The 17753-nt window shown below is 39.0% G+C and overlaps 1 protein-coding gene across 4 annotated transcripts in view; it reads left to right on the top strand.

The window, feature by feature from the left end:
• Positions 1-17753, top strand: part of ATP9B (ATPase phospholipid transporting 9B (putative)) — a 171886-nt gene that overhangs the window by 20713 nt on the left and 133420 nt on the right. For all 4 annotated transcript variants that reach the window (XM_081078540.1, XM_081078539.1, XM_081078541.1 and 1 more), the window contains 2 exons: positions 554-662; positions 11020-11078. In XM_081078540.1, the coding sequence (XP_080934666.1) occupies positions 554-662; positions 11020-11078 (168 nt within the window). The remainder of the gene's footprint in view (positions 1-553; positions 663-11019; positions 11079-17753) is intronic.

Below are 17753 nucleotides of genomic sequence, written 5' to 3'. Positions count from 1 at the left end.
ACGATGTGAATTTTTAAAATTGGCTGGGGTGTTGTAAAAATTGTAAATCTTTTGCTATATATAATGTCATATTCTTTTTATAGTATTTCATTGTTACTTTTCATCGTTTATCTTTGTGTTCATTTATTTTATGTTTTAAAAATAATATACAGTTGACCCCTGAACAGCATGGGAGTTAGGGTGCCACACAGTCAAAATTCCACATAGAACTTTCGATTCGCCCAAATCTTAGTTGTTCCTGGGCATCCGTGGGGGATGGGTTCCAGGACCCCCTACAGATACCAGAATCCATGGATGTCAGTCCTGTGTATAACATGGCGTGCAGCTATGCTGAGTCAGTGGCAGGTGGCCTCCTGCAGCCGTGGACTGACTCCCACCTGCAAATCAAAACTGGTACAGGTATTTATTGAAAAAAATCTGTGTATAAGTGGACCGTGTTTTTCAAGAGTCAACTGTAAATTGAGGGGGAAAAAGGTAAAACTAAATAGTAAAAGAAGTTTCCCTTTTTTGTTAAAGTCAAGTTTTCTCAAATACCTGATTTTGTTTTGTTTAGGGATTTGTCTTGGCTGTTACTATCACGAGGGAAGCAATTGATGAATTTCGACGTTTTCAGCGAGACAAGGAAGTGAATTCACAACTGTACAGCAAGCTTACAGTAAGAGGTTAGTTAGCAAGACACTTTTAATCCAGTTTATCGTTTGTTTGGTGTAATCATCATTTTAGAGTTGACATAAACAAAAGAAAACGTGTCTTCTGTTACTGGAAATAGCATTATGTGATTGCATGTGGTATCTAATTAATTGTCTTATAATAATATACATATAGTTTCAGAGTATATTTGTATTCATTCTCTAGATGCTTGGATATATGTGTGTGTGATTATATATACACACACGCACATACACACATATGTTAGTAATTGCATAGTGTGCTCTGTTAGGATTTGTGTAGAATGCTTGTGTACTTGGACACACGTACCCAACTGGTGTTCACACATTTTCTGTGAATTGTATAATAGTATCACCTTATTTAAATCTCTCTTTGCATTATATTTTGTATACGATTGTAAAGTCAGACTTCTAATATCAGGGCTATGCTTAAGTAATGGGCTTTGAGCACCTAAAATAAATGTCATGATCCCAGGTGGTAACTGATATGTGCCTATTTCTCCTTCACCTTCATTCAGGGCTTACCGCTCGGTGTTTAGTCCGACTAATAGAAAAGAAGCAATGTATTAGAAAGGAAATGGGTGGAGCTATTACAAATAGGCATTGTGACAGTAGAAAAGTGACAACGACACCTTGGCAATGAGGGAAGACATTGCAAAACTAAATGGGTATGCATAATAACCTTGGAGTCTGTTTAGTAGGAAGTTTAGAGTGGCTTCTGTTTATATGAGTACATGGACATCTGTAGAATGAATTATTTGAAATAATCCTGTCCAAAAAGATTAATTTACAGCATATTGGGATATATTTCATATAACATAAAATTCATCCATTTAAAGTATGCAGTTCAGTGGTTTTGGGTATACTCAGAGTTATGAAACCATCACCACCATAATTTTAGAACATTTTAACATTCCAGGAAGAAAGCGTGCATATATTAACAGTTACCCTCCATTCCTGCTCCTTCCCTACCCTCCTCCAACCCCAGCAACCCTTAATCTACTTGTGTCTCCAAATTTGCCTCTTCTGAGCATTGCACATAAATGGGATCATCACTGCAGCCTTTTGTCACTGGCTTCTTTCACTTGGCAAAATGTTTTCAAGGTTCCACGTTGTGGCATGTTTCAGTACTTTCTTTTTGTTGACAGATAATGTTCCACTATTTGATGTATCACATTTTGTTTACCCATTCATTAGTAGATGGACATTGGGATTATTTCCACTTTTAATGCTGTTATGAACATTTGTGTACAAGTTTCTGTGTGAACATGGTTTTTATTCCTTTTTTACACATTCCTAGGAGTGAAACTGCTAATTTATGTGGTAACTATGTTTTTGATGACCTGTCAAATTGTTTTCCTAATTGGCTACGTCATTTCACATTCTCACCAGCCATGTATGAGGGTTTCAGTTTCTCCACATCCTTACCGACACTTGTTATGGTCTCTTTTTTATTGTAGCTGTCCTTGTGCACGTGAGGGGGGGGGTCTCCCTGTGGTTTCGATTTGCTTTTCCCTAAAGCCTGAGGATGCAGAGCATCTTTCCACATGCTTCCTACTGGCCATTTGGAAATCTTCTTTGGAGAAATGTGTATTCAGATTCTTTGCCTACTTTTTAACTGGGTTATTTTTTTTTTCTTTATTGAGTTGTAAGAGTTCTTTATGTATTCTGGCTTTAAGTCCCTTGTCAGATACATGATTTGGAAATATTTTGTCTCATGCTTTGGGTTGTTTTTTTCTCTTTCTTGATGGTGTCCTCTGATACATTTTTAATTTTAAACAAGTCCAGCTCATCTATTTTTTCTTCTGTTGCTTGTGCTTTGAGGGTTTTATCTAAGAAACAGTTTGCCAACCCAAGATTACAAAGATTTACTTCTATATTTTCTTCTAGGAGTTCTATAGTTTGAGTTCTTACATTCAGGTTTGTGATTCGTTTTCATTTCATATTTTGTGTACAGTCAGTCCACATTCTTTTGCATGTGATTATCAAGTTGTCCCAGTACCATTTGTTGAAAACATTATTCTTGATTGAATTGAAAAATTAATTATTAAAAAGCTTTGATGCTTAAAGTCTGGCATGCTAGAGGAAAAGTGTGTTGTAGACCAGAAGGTTAGCTTTAGTTTTGCAAAAAAGAATCCCCAGAATGGCCAGGTAAATAGGTGTAACTGTGCTTTGTCTTTTTTTTTTTAATATACTATAGATCCTGGCTTGTTTTTAAGATTGTTTTAATTGTGGTATTTGTGCAGAGCAGAAATTTGTTTCTGTGCATTAATTGTGTCATTCAAAAATAAATGGTGTGGTGATATCAGTGAAAATGGCAGCTCCACATGTCCCTTCTTCCACAGAAAGAAAAACATCATAATGTTCCCATATCAGATTAGAATAGGCAGAAGAAACAGTCAGTGATCTTTGAACCTAGGTCACATGAAATAATCCAATCTGAGGAGCAGAAAGAAGAATGAAGAAAAATAACTCCTAGGAGACTTGTGGGAGAACATCAAGTGTACTGATTTACACGTAGCGGAATCTTAGGAGGAGAGGAGAGACATAATTGAAGGAATAGCCATTTACTTCCCTAACTTGATAAAAGACATCAGTCTATACATTCAGGGCATTCACTGAACCCCTAGGAGGATAAATGCAAAAGGAGAGCCACAATGAGACATATAGTCAGACTGTTGAAACCCAGGGACCAGGAGAACATCCTGAGATCAGCCAGAGAACAGCCACCCATCACATATAAAGGGTCTCCAGTCAGATGATGAGAAACCAGCAGGAGGAGCCCAGTGGGGTGACATTTAAAAAATAGGAAAAAAAACTGTCAATCAAGAATTCTATATCCAGTAAAAGTGTCCGTCAAAAACGAAGGAGAAATTATGACATTCTCAGATAAATTTAGAATTGAAAACAGGAAATTCAAGCAAATACACATACATCTGTGTTCATTGCAGCACTGTTTACAGTCACCAAAAGGTGATAACCCAAATGTCCTTCAGGGGACGACTGGATAAACAAAACTGTTCTGTATTCGTATATTGCAGTGTTAGCCAACCGTAAAATTTAATGAAATACTGATATATGGTGTAACATGGATGAATCTTGAAAATAATTATGTTGTGTGAAAGGAGCTGGACACTGAAGGTCCCATACTGTGTAATTTCATTACATGAAATACACTGATATGTAAAGTAATTGGGATAGAATGCAGACTGTGGTGGCCTGGCCTGGGGATGTAGGGGATGGGAGTAAGTGCTCCATGTGGGGATGGAAGTGTTTTGGAACTTGATGGGGTTGGTTGTACAACACTGAATGTCCTCAGTGCCACTGAATTGTCCACTTAAAAATGGCCGATTTTATGTTATGTCAGTTTCACCTAAAAGGAATGCAAAATTTTGACAAAGACATACTGATACTGTCTTTTATATTTCTGTGATAGTTGAAGTCAAAATACTTTATAAATAATTTTTAGTAGGTTTATTGCAAATACTGAAGGAAATTTACCTTTAAAAAAAATTGGTCATCGTTGCTGGTGATTTATGAAATGGACATGGTGTAGTGGTAGCTGCTGTTTCCTGTGTGGCAGATGACATTCACCATGTTCCTCTGTCCGGGGGCGGGGAGGGGGTGGTATTATCTACAGGTTACAGATGTGAAACCTGAGGCCCGTGCTGAATAACCTGCACTGAGTCAAGTGAATTCCCATCTGAACCTGGACCATTCTGGCCATTCTGACACCCAGTATTGTTTCAACTGCGGTGCGTTGCTTTGTGGCTGGTTGCTCTGAAGCAAATGATTGATGAGTAAAATCTAGGGCATAAGAAATACATGTTTATGCTTATTATTGGGCACAGTTTAAAATTTATTTTGTTGTCGAGAATATTTGCTGCCCATCTCCTTAATTTCTAATATTTCACAGTTACCTATCTGAATAGCATTGGTGGCTACTTGTGTGATTTACTGTGGTTTGTTGTGTCATTTACAATATTAGAACTTTTAATATTTGGAATTTTTCAGCACATCCTTGTAGAAATACACTGGAAAATGCTCTCTATTTTTAAGGAAAGCTACTTCCACTTTTAAGTATGCTAATGTCTTAAAGATGTTTCGTCTGGGAGCCGAGCATATTTTAACTGATAGATGATCTCTCAATCATTAGTCAACACTGATGATTTTTAGTTAGCTCTTTGTTTTATTGCCTGAGAAGCTGCTTTTCTTGTGTGGGAGTTTTCCATATCTGATGCTGCTCCTTTCCTTCCTTTCTCCTTCTTTAGGGCTGCTCTTATTCTTAATTTTTGTCTCCTAGTGGAGGAGAACATAAGTAGATCCCCCTGCTTGTTGGCAGCTCTTGTAGGATTCCTGATAAAGGGGAGTGGGAACTGCGGGCCACTTTCCCTTCTGGATCTTGGCATCAGGGCTGTGTTTTCTTGCTGTTGCTGGGAGAAGTGAGTACCTTGTATACCGTGGTTGTAATTACCCAGTTGACTAGTTCACAGTTCAATTCCACAAATATTTACGAAGCACTCACTGTGTGTTCGGTGCTGTGATAACCTCAGGAGATTCAGACTTGAGTAAGTCCTGTGTTTTTATAAGAGCTCATGCAGTACTCTAGCAGGAAGGATAAACTCAGAGGTCTCTGATTTTGTTTTAATCGGCCACCAAATCGCAGCAGGGCTAAATTACATCAACCAACAGTGAGTGTCTTTTCCAATCTTAAACCTAAAGCTAACGTGAGACTTTATATGTAGAAATGGAGCTTGACTTAGCTCTGTGCTACGGTTTCATACAGCTTGTGATTGTTTTCCAGTCTGTCGTAGGTATTTCTTTTAATAGTCCTGGCATTTTGTTGTTTAACTTGTTTTGTAGGTATTCAAACATGTGCAAGAGAGAAGAAAGTCTGCTGTTTTTGAACCTTATGTAAATTTGTGTGTGAGAGAGAGATGTAAAAGAACATTTACATATTTACATGTTTCTGGTTTTCCACTTTCCTTGCCAAAAAGAAACCTACTCATGTAGAGAACAAAAGGAGACCGTGAGCCTTATTCCTACATGTAGAGAACAAGAGGAGACCATGGTCCTTATTCCTACATGTTTTCGTCTTTGATTCATACTACCCACACTGTGTTGTTGCATGCTTGTGACACATTTAAGTGTCGCATTTCAGAAATTCTGGTTTTCACATTTAAGAAATTTACGGAAGGTCTCAATGAAAGTTTGTCATCTTTTAGTGACATTTACTTTGGGAGTAGTAATTATTCCTTTAAAAGTCAAGAGATTTTTAATACCCTCTTTAGTGTTTTTTGTATGTTGACTATGCATTATATGCAGTTTCACAGGGAAATCATAAAATGCAAATGGTTTTATGAGTTACTATATTTTCTAGTTGGCAAAAAGGATTCTTTTTGTGACCGTCGTATGGTAAGATAGTTTTTAAAATAGTATACTGAAGTGTTAGCTAAATTCCTATCAGAAATTGCTTAGCAACTGATACACCTGGAAGTAATCAGAGTTGATCGCAGCAGCCCAATAGTCAGAGAAACACTGATGACTTTCCTTATTTGTTTACGTGGTGTCACCTCTCATTCGTCCATGTTTATGACGGTACAGACGAAATACACCACCAGGAAGTGGAAATTGTTTCTGTGTGTTTGCGTTATATAGTCAAAGCAGTTCTTGGATAGACACGCTCAGCTTTTCACGTATTCATCTCAGAGTCCCTTTTTGTGAAGTAGACGTAAGTCATCTTTCTTGTCTGTGGTCTGAGCAGCGTTTGGAAAGAATCCACTCCCACAGTTACTCAGTAATATTCAGCACGCATTACTGCATTGTTCCTGCCCAGTAAGATGTGGTGATCTGTGGTGTGTGTCAGGCACAAACACACACTTCAGATTTATGATCATACTGGTCTAGTGATCTGTGGCTATACCCAGGTGGACACACACACTGAGGACAAATACCCAGATGCAGGAGTAGCCGTAGCCGCCCATTACCCACATGGCCAGTGTGTTTTCTCGGCTCCCCCTGACACAGCCTATGAATTTATTTCTTCATGATACTCACATGTGACTGTTTTTATTACATTGTTGGAAGATGAGGGCCTGGAACACAGGAAACATGAAACACTTGCTGGCTCACATAGGTTCCTTTCTTAACACGTAGGAGCTGTGTGTACGCATGTCTGGTACACCCGAGGCTTCCCTTTGGTAACTGGTCTTACTTTGTGATTGCCTCCGGTGAGTGCACCCCCGCTCCCAGGCTGGGCAGACTGATTGGCACCCGGCACATGGTGTGCCCTCAGACAGTGGGACAGTGAACACAGTGAGGACTGTCCAGGTCAAATATGACAAGTTCCAAGCCTGATAGATGCTGTCAGCAAGCTGCCAGGAAGGTTGCTGCGTTCACACAGGAGCGTGCCACACGGGACTCTCGCCCACTGTCATGGTCCTCTGTACACAGAATGTTTTTCAACTTAACTTGACTGGAGCAAAGTGCTCTCATTGTGTTTTGCTTGCTGGTTTTAACATTTCATTGTCTGGTTTTGATCTTTTATAGAAGTTTATTCACCTTTTTTTCCTATTTCCATTGTTACCTTATTGTAATTTCTATACTAAGAGAAATTGATCACATGTAGCAAATATTTTTATCTTGTATGATTCATTTTTTATCATTTTTTAGATGTGCATAAATTTATAGTTTTTCTGATCTTTTGCTTTTGTCGTTTTACTTTAATCTTAGAGAATCCATTTAATCCCAGTTAGTGTATTTTAATTTCTTTACACTACTTAGGTGTTTTCATTTTTTTGTGGTTCAAGTTACTCCATTTGAAATTTTATATTTAAAGTATGTGTTACACGCAGAAGGAATCTGTCTTTTCTTTGGTTTCCCAAATGGTTAGTTAGTTACTTTAAAACCAGCCATTAAAGTTACGAGAGTTCTTTCCTCAGGCCTTGGAGCACTATGTGGCCTTGTTGGGGCCCTCCCTCTGCTTTCTGCTCTGTTCCATGCCGGCTGTTGCCAGCGTTCCTTTCTGGTGCATTCTAGTGGCTTGGGGAGCCTCTCCTCCCACCTCCTTCCCCAAACAGGAAACATGAGACACTAAAGACATAGGGGATCACTGAGAAATGTCCCCTCTGCTCGTGAAGTAGACCCATGACACTGAAACCTTGGTCACAGCCACTCAGCAGTCTCTCAGGGTCCAACTATCAATTTCCTCACTCTTTCAGCAGCTGCTGACAGCAGCCTGCACACTTGGGAGCTTCGACAACTCAGCCACCGTCATGTGGGTCAGTGATCACGTGGAGGAGACGGGACTGGGACAGATGGCGGCTGCCCTTGGCTCCTCTGACCTCTGTCATGACTGGCACAGCCGGGCATGCCCTCTTCACTGGGCCCTGGGTGTTGGCACGCATTTGTAGGTCCATGCGCGAGGGAGGCCGCGGCTCTGTCCATCTTCTCATTGTAGCGACTGAGAGTCTTAGAACTTGTTCACTAAGAATGACTTGTAGTAACAGTATGTTGTACCTTAAACTTTGGTAGAGATTTAAGTTTAGCTACAGAAATAAAAGATTAGGCAGACAGTGTTGGGCCTGGCCAGGACTTCGAGGCGTGTCCCGTTGTCATACTGGTTTGGCACTGTGCTGCGCCGCCCTCTCATGTTCTGTTCATACTCTAATATTATTAACATGAGAGAACTCTTTTCACTGCTTTTACCATGAACTATTTTCCTTAAACATGTCGTTGCAAGCAAGTTCCATTGAAATAAATAACGATTGCTAGATAATGCCTAAAAATTAAAGGTTTTAAATATAAATTCTGTCTGTTATCATGTGACGGAATAATAACTTCCTTTCTCCAATATGTAAAATATTGATTAAGGAGTCAGATAAAGGATATGTTTTCTGTTTCAAAATATTTAAAAATTATTTCCTACATTTATTACATCTTATGACTACGTTTCTTTCTCTTCTTTTTAAATGTGTCCATGACAGAGAGTGTACAAAAGCAAAAGAATGGGTAGTAGGAGAGAAAATAACATTAAATGGTAAGACGGGACTTCTGTTGAGTGAACTCAGGGAACATGAGATCAGTGAGGTATCTTCACTGCCTGGTGCTTAGTCATAAACGTAATAGTGGGGTTCAGACATGAAGCTTGAAGTGACCAAGGCAGAAATAATTTAAAAAGACATTCATTTGTGGCTATTTCCTGACTGTTACTACACATATACTTATTAGTTGTGGATATAGCTTAAGATTTGTTGCACATGTACGATGTGTGATCAAACAACACGATGAATGTTTAAATTTAAAAAGTTTATTACAGTAAAAGACACATTGCCATTAATCCCCCTGAAAATACTCCCCCTCTCTTCAAACACACTTATCCCATCGTTCTTGCCACTTTCTGAAGCAGTTCAGGAAATCCTCTTTTGTGAGTGTCTTTAGTTGTGCTGTTGTGGCTGCCTCGACGTCCTGAATCGATTGAAATGTTTATCTTTCATGGTCATTTTGACTTTGGGGAAGAACCAGAAGTCGCACAGTGCCGGATCCAGTGAATAAAGTGGACGAGGACACACTGTCATGTTTTTATTTGACAGAAAGCACTGTATACCAGAAGCGATGTGTGTCACAGAGCGTTGTCATGATGGAGGATGATTTACCGCACACTTGAAAACACGCTTCTCAACCATAGCTCAACGTAGCTCACATCCAACTGACCTCACTGAACAAGTTGGAACTTGTCACACACTGTTACAAAGGTTTGACGCGCAGCTTCCTATATTGAAGATCCCTGCCTTTCTGTTGGATGTCACACATCGCTTCTGGTATACGGCAATTTCTGTCTAATAAAAACATTACAGTGTGTCCCCATCCACCTTATTCACTGGATCTGTCAACCGTGCAACTTCTGGCTCTTCCCCAAAGTCAAAATGACTGTGGAAAGTAAACGTTTTGAATCAATTCAGTGCATGGAGGCAGCCACGACAGCGCAACTAAAGACACTCACGAAAGAGGACATTCAGAACTGCTTCAGGAAGTGGCAAGAATGATGGGATAAGTTTGTTCGAAGCAAGGGGAGTATTTTGAGGGGAATTAATGGCAATGTGTCTTACTGTAATACGTTTTTTTATTTGAACATTCACTGTATTTCGTGATCACACCTCATAATTCTAAAGAACGTTGCTATTTTATAGTATGAATAAAAAGTAGCTCCGTCCCTTATGTGTTTAATATATAATTGAGGAACATGAAAAATACAATATTTATAAAGCTTATTGATAGCCTCCAAACACATTTTTAGGAACTTGTTTGGTACAGTTGCAACTTAGCTGCTTTAAGAGGTGTTTGGGAAATAAGGTTTATGATGAGTTGAATGAAGTCTAAAAGTCAGTGAATGACTGGTAATGTTAGGTTTTGATAATGTACCGTGAACTTACCTCTTGTTCTGTTAGCTTTCAGAATAAACTGAACATAAAAGAATTGGACCTTTTCCCATTTTAAAACAGTAGTTACAAAAATGTAAAGAGACTCACAAGGCTGTTGTTAGTCCTAAAAGGGAGACCCATGGGGATAAGAAGACCACTGAGACAGTAGGGAGGGAGAAAGAGAGGGGGAGAAACAGAGGGTAAAAAGGAGGGAGGAAGGCAGGGAGACAGAGGAAAGAGAGGAGGAAGGAAGTGTGTCCAGAGACACAGGGATTGAGCTAAAACTTGGTGTCTCAAATGCCTTTGTAATGCTTCGTCTACTCTATATGATGCTAACATGATACTATGTCGATATTGTATACTATATTTTATGCATGACTATTGTACACTAGACAGTATATAGGTATCTTAAGAATTTATACAATATATCATGGAAAAGAATCACTTTTTGTAATAAAGCTTTAGATCTCAGTTTTCAATCCTGACCTGTATCTGTAAAGCTACGCATGGAGCGTGATAGTCTATAATTTTCTGTTTCTTGTTTTCTGTTAATTATGTGCCAGTCAGTACCATTCAGAGTATTACTGTTAGGACTTTACATGTCTACGTGACTCAGTCTTACTCATCAAATTATCTATTTAGTGATGTTTATGATCCTCAGTGCCTCAACTACCCCTGGAACAACGGTGGTTCTGGGAAGACTGTCCCAAGTGGGGCCCTTCCCACCCACCCACCCACACGCTTTTCCAGGGGACAGGTCATTGTATTTGGAGCTGACTGAGAGAAGTTAATTGTTAGTGACTATCTGAAACACATTTATTTTGAAAGCATAGGTGTAGATAAATTTCTAAAGTGTTATTTGTCAATTGAAAGTTTAACTCTGGTGTGCTCTTGTTTCCTTGAGTTGATAATGCTTCTTCTTTTTTTTTAAGGTAAAGTGCAAGTTAAGAGTTCAGACATACAAGTTGGAGACCTCATCATAGTGGAAAAGGTTGATACATTTTTAATATATTTTAGACTTGATATGCCCTTTATTAACATTTAGCCTGACTGCAAGTAACTTTTGAATATGAAGGAAATTCTTTGAAACGTTTATTTTAAATCTTAACATCTTTATGCAAGATTTACTGTATGTAAAGAAAAACTTGGATTTTTGTGTGTAGTCTGTTTTGCTAATGTATATTTCAGTGTATCACATCATATTTTGCCTAAAATAAAACGTGTTAACTGCTTATTGTTGCATTATCAGAAGTATTTCATTTGACCAAAGAATTGTATCAGAACATATTTACAGTAGAATACATTTCAGTTTCTAGAATTTCCTTTTACAGATAGATATATTATACATAATTGTTGGATATTAATTCTTATGATCGTCGGGCTACGTGTGGCCTGCAGTGTGACTGAGTGTGAGAACTGTATCTGTAGGCAGACGTCGCTGAGGGACAGAGACTGAAGGGACAGTCCATTTGTATGTTTAAAGGCTCTAAAACGACTTGTAAAAACTATTAAATGATAAGATTTCTAAAGGCCTCTGACAGCCTAGTTTGAGCCTTTGGTGTCAGCTGGCATCCGGGCCGCCTGGGCACAGCCCCAGCCTGAGCCAGCCTGTGGAGGACGTACTTGGGACAGGGAGTCTTCCTCTCAACACGAAAGTCTGCATCTTGTTAATGCGAACAGACAGTAGTTTGGGGCACGTTTGCTGGATTTTACAAGATTGGATAAAACTAAACTTTCTGATTTGCAATTCATTTACATAGTATTTGTATGGATATTATAAGTTACTAACTTTTGATCAATTATTACATTTTTCAAGTGATTTCTATTGTAAAATGATAGTGAACATACTTGTACATTATACCTTGGCACGTTTCTGTAGGACAAATGCCGACAAGAGAGTACATTCATTATATAGATTTTGATGCAATTTTTTTTTTTTTTACACACCAACATTTATTGTTTGACAGTTTCTGTGGTCAGGAGTCTGGGTATAGCATAGCTGGGTTTCCTGGCCCCTCTCAAGACAGCAGTCAAGGTGTCAGCCAGGCGGCCGTCACCTTCAGGCCGACTCCTGGGCTCTTGGCAGCGTCTGGTGCCTCATTGGATTCGGCACCTCAGGTCCAGGAGCTTTGACCCAGGCCTCTCCCATTCCCGCCCCACGGGCCTCTCCACAGGGCAGCTGACACCAGCCTGCCAGTGGAAGGTGAAAGAAAGGGAAAGAGCCAGCAGAGTGGACTGCAGGCTCCCAGGCCTGGTCTCCAGGTCACCTAAAGGGACATTCAGTCACCTTCTGTGTGCCTTTGACTTTTAAGAGACTGCCTGGTGTTTGTGGTGGAATGTGATGGCTGGGATAGGATCTCTCTTTGTGAATCAAATGAGTGCTGTTGGGTCTTTTCATTCTTTCATCTCTTGCCCTCTTCTCTCCTGCTGCGAGTTCTCCTCGTCCTTGCTGTTTGGTTTGATGGAGTGATGTGCTCACCTTCTCACTCTCCCCTCCCCCTCTCATCTCCCTGAGTAACTGAACCCTCCTGGACACGCTGTAAGTGGCTGGCCTGCCTCCTGCGATGGGCGTGAAAGCAGATGGACCGACAGAGACCTGGGTCTGCAGCAGCACTGGCAGTGCCCCCCTCCGCACGGCAGGGGTCGGTGTCCGCACCGGCGGGGGTTTTCCTCAGTGTAAAGGCACTTGCATGTCCTCGTCGTGCTGTCATTTGAGTGTTCCAGTGCCTAGCATGTGCGGATGACTCTCCAGAATTAGATCAGTGTGACGCACAGGCGTGTGGGCTGCTGTATCCTACTCGGCCCTGGCGGTTCAGGATTTGGTAGCAGAGCTACAGGAGGGCCTTCTGCAACCTTTCACCTTTAGGAAATGGTGGTGTACATTAAAAAGAGGGAGGCACCCTTTAGCTCATTTGATTTTCATATTGCCAATTTTACATTCATTTTCCTATAAAAATTTCCCACGTATTCTACTTAAAAACTTGAATGTTCAGAAATTTGAGACATAATTTCCAGCAATTGCTGTGAAGTGATAAATTTTTAGTGATAGAATCATGGTCTTTGTTAAGCCAATTTTGTGAGTTTTATGGTAATAAAAGGTTTTGTCTTGCTGGTTGACGTAACTAAGGGAATAGCAAAGATTTGTGGCAAATGGCTTTGTCCTTTTACTGTTAATATTTAAGAATTCTGGCAACACTTATCACTAACCAGAAAAGTTATTTCCCTTTTATTTGACCATATTACTATTTAGATTTAACGTTTGGATATTTCTGTGCTGGGTTTTATGTTGTAGGATAGTTGCTCTAATTCTGTAATCTTCATGTGGAATTAAAGTTAGTATATTGATATGCACTTTTTGGAGATTTAGAAGAAAAAGTGGGACCAGTGTTGTTGATGTCAGCAGTTGTAGAATTACAGGGAAGCCCCAGGCTGGGAGAGTGCAGACGGACCACGGACTTCCGTGTGAGATGGACTTGGGTTTTAGCGCCTGGTTCTCCAGCTTCAAACTCAAACGAGGACCGGCATCTGTTCAACATGTGCTTGGAAACTGGTAGCCTAGAAACATTCACAGTCAAGGGTAGAATCCACCTTTATGCATGTAGTGCGAAGAAAGCAATCCCAAAGGTTGTCTCCCAGCTTAACAGGGAAACCTAAGAAGTATCTACATTTCTAGACTAACATAGCAATTTAAATATTACTGCTTGAGGATCTCATCCAGTAGGGTAACTATTGAGAAGGTGAAGGTTACATCTTCTAGGGTGTAGCTCCAGTCTCTGAAGTCCACGTTTGCAGAAGCTCCTTGGGACAGAAGCAGAACAGGATTTAAGTGGATCCTTTGTGAGCCTCCCTTCACTCACCAGTCAACCAGAATGAACTTCAGCAGAAAGGAATGTCTGCTTTTTTCAATAGCTAGACTGAAAGACAGTTTGTTTATCCTATTTTCTGAGGTAATACAATTTAGTAAGGAAGTATTTTAAGCAATTTAATAAGCATTACAGTGTATATTTTAATACCCAGAAGAACAAATACTGCAAAAAATATGCAAAGAGGTATACTCTGAGATACTATAAATAAACTGAAGTGGAATTCTAAAAAGCGTTCAGGTAACGTACAAGAAGGCAAGATACTAGAAACTGAAAAATAAGTATCTGAGGAAACCAACAAAAAATAAATAACAAAATGCATACTTGTACTGTGACATATCAATAATTACCTTAATTGTAAACAGCCTAAATACACCAATCAGGAGAGAAGCAGAGTGGCTTAAGAAACAATCTGTTGTTTACAAGAAATTCAAATCCAATGACATAGGGAGGTTGGAAGTAAAAGAATGGAGAGATATACCACATAAATTAATCAGAAGGAGGAGGGGCTATATTAATATCCAATAACGTATACATCAGAGTAAAAACACTAGACACAGATAGACATTACATACTGATAGGATTAATCCATCAGGAAGACATAATCTTACATTCATACTCAGAGATAATAGAGCCACAAAATACATGAATCAAAAACGATTGGAGCTCAAAAAAAGAAAGACTAATCCACAGTTATAGGGGGTACTTCAGTACCATTCTCTCAGTGTCGGATGGAAGCAGCAATGATATAGCAAACCTTTGCTGAATCGACATATAATTGACATTTACAGATCACTGTGTTACTGTAGTAGAACCAAATTAGAAGTATTACCGTGTTTCTCCGAAAATAAGACCAGGTCTTATATTAATATTTGCTCCAAAAGATGCATTAGGGCTTATGTTCAGGGGATGTCATCCTGAAGAATCATGCTAGGGCTTATTTTTCCAGTTAGGTCTTATTTTCGGGGAAACACGGTAGCAACAGAAAGACAACAGATAACTCTGAAACGTGGAAAGTAGTGCTCTTTACTTTTTTAGGTAAGTAGAGAATTTAAAGGAAATAAAATACATGTAACTATGTGAAAATGAAAATACAACAGTCAAAACATGGAATGCACGTGAGGCGGTGCTGAGAGATAATTTTATAGCACTTAGTACCTACATTAGAAAGTAGTGAAGTTCTGAAATAACCAGTTTGAATTTCCGTCTCAGGAAACTGGAGGAAGAAAAGCAAACAAACCAATGCAAGCAGAAGGAAGGAAGGAATCAAAGAAGAGCAGAAGTCAGTGAGAATGAAAATAATGAAGACAGCTGGAAAATCAGTGAAAGTAAAAGCTAGTTCCCCTAAACAAATTAATAAAATGGATAAACCCTGAGCAACACCGGTGAATATAAGGAGCGACGACATGAATCACCAGTATCAGTTATGAAATAGGGCTATTACTGTAGATGCTGCAGCCAATAAAAAGGATAATAACAGAATGCTACAAACACCCTTATACCCTAAATGCACCAACTTACATGAAATGGACCAGTTCATCTGAAACCACAAACAATCAAAACTACCAAAATAAAATAGATAATGTGAATAGTCAGTAAAGAAATTGAATTAGTAATTTAAATGTTCAAAGAAGGAAATACCCAGGTCCAGATGTTTTCATTGAAGAATTCCTTGAAACCTTTAAAGAAAACTTAGCATCATTTTTACACAGAAGTTTCCAGAAAATAGTTGAGTATGAAACACTATCCAGGTCATTTTAGGAGTCAATACCAAAACCTGAAAAAGATAGTGCAACAAAAGAAAACTCCAAACAAATATCTCTCATGCATATAGACACGAAATTCCTTAAGAATCTTGCCAGTCGCTATCAGCAGTACATAGAGGCGTGACCTCCACCCACATCATGACCAAGCGGAGGTCATTCCAGGTGCTAGAGGCTGGCTCAACATTCGAAAATCTGCCAACATTATCTACCCTGTAAACAGACTAAAGAAAATCATGTGATCATATCAGTTGATACAGGGAAAGCACTCGATTAAATCCAATACCCACTTGTAGAAACTCAACAGGTTACATTACAGGGAGTCACTTTAATCTTGTTAAAAAATTACAAGAAACCTACAGCTGACATACTTAATGGGGAAACAGCCTGGGAATCAGGCAAGATGTTCACTCTTAACACTCTTACTCAGTTGGCATTGCTACTGCATAGGCAAGTGAAGGAAATAAAAGGAATTCAGATTGGAGAGGAAGAAATGAAAATAGCCCCGTTTTACAGAGGACATGACTGTGTATGTAGAAAATCCTTTGTGGTCAATAAAAACCTCTTGGAACTAATGAGTGAGTTCGGCAAGGTGGCAGATACAAGATTAACACTCAAATGCCAGCCCCGTTTTTCTATGCTACCAATGAGTACATGGAAACTGAAACTCAGAGTGCCGTGCTCTGACAGGCACTCCTGTGAAAAAATCTTAGGTATGCTGGCGATAGCAGTGTGTTCATGAACAGAATCAAGATCTAAGTAAATAGATACATTATGGTCGCAGACTGGGACACGCCAGTTTCCCCAAAACTGATCTATAGGTTTAATACAATTCCTATCAAAATCTCTTTTTAAGACAAACTTGTTTTAAAACTAATTGGGCTAGGCACAGGCCCTAAAATGGCTAAGAGTCTTGATAAGGAGAATAAAATTAGAAGAGTCACTTTTCCCGAAGTTAAGGCATGTTACATAGACCCAGTAACCAACAGAGCATAGAAGGATGGACACGAGATGAATGAAACCTTATAAGAACCCAGAAATACTCACCCAGATACGCTCAGGTGATTTTTGACAAAGTGCAAAAGCAATTAAAATGGAGAAAGGATAGCCTTTTCCATAAATGGGTCTGGAGCAATTTGGACACCCGTGGATAAAAGAATGAACCTTAATCTAAATGTCATGCTTTATACAAATATCAAATCAAAACAGCATGGATTTTCATGTAAAATGCAGAACTGTAAAACTTTTTTAGAAAAACACGTTGGAGAAAATATTCAGAATTAGGGTAGGAAAATAGCTCTTAGACTTGACACCAAAAACAAAATTTATAAAAGGTTAAAAAATGATGAATTGCATCTGATTAAAATTAAAAATTGCTTTGTGAAAAAAACATGTCAGTATGATTTAAAAAAACAAACTACAAACTTAGAGAAAATATTTGTAAACCACATACTTGACAAAGATTTATATCTAGAAAATATAAGAACTATTAAAGTCAACAGTAAAAAAAAAATCAAATTAAAAAATGGGCAAAAGGTATAAAGAGAATTTCACCAACGAAGATATATAGATAATAAGCTCATGAAAAGATATTCTGATTATTAATCACCTGGAAATGCAAATTAAAGCACAATGAAATATCACTACACATACAGCAGAATGACTGCAGTAAAAATGGTGACACTAAGTGCTAGAAATGACATGAAGAAAGTGGATCACTCATACGTTTCTCATGGGAATATCAAATGTTACAGTTATTCTGGAAAACTATTAGTCTCTTTAAGAACTAAATATGCAAATATTATATGACCCAGCAATTGAACTCTGGGGCCTGAGTCACAGAAATGTCAAGTTGACACACAAGCATATACGTGAATGTCTACACCTGCATTAGTCATAGTAGCCAAAAATCAGAGACAGTCCAGCTACTCTGGCCGGTGGTGATCCGAGAAACTGCTGTGCGCTGTACCGTGATGCGTCCTGTGAAGAAAACACGTCTCTGCTCTCCTGTTGCTCATAGATTTGAGGGGAGGGAAAAAT

This window comes from Rhinolophus hipposideros (genome assembly GCF_964194185.1).
Source record: "Rhinolophus hipposideros genome assembly, chromosome: 17".
NCBI classification, from domain to species: Eukaryota; Metazoa; Chordata; class Mammalia; order Chiroptera; family Rhinolophidae; genus Rhinolophus; species Rhinolophus hipposideros.
Note: the sequence above shows the minus strand (reverse complement) of the source record. Positions and strands in the feature narration are given on the sequence as shown.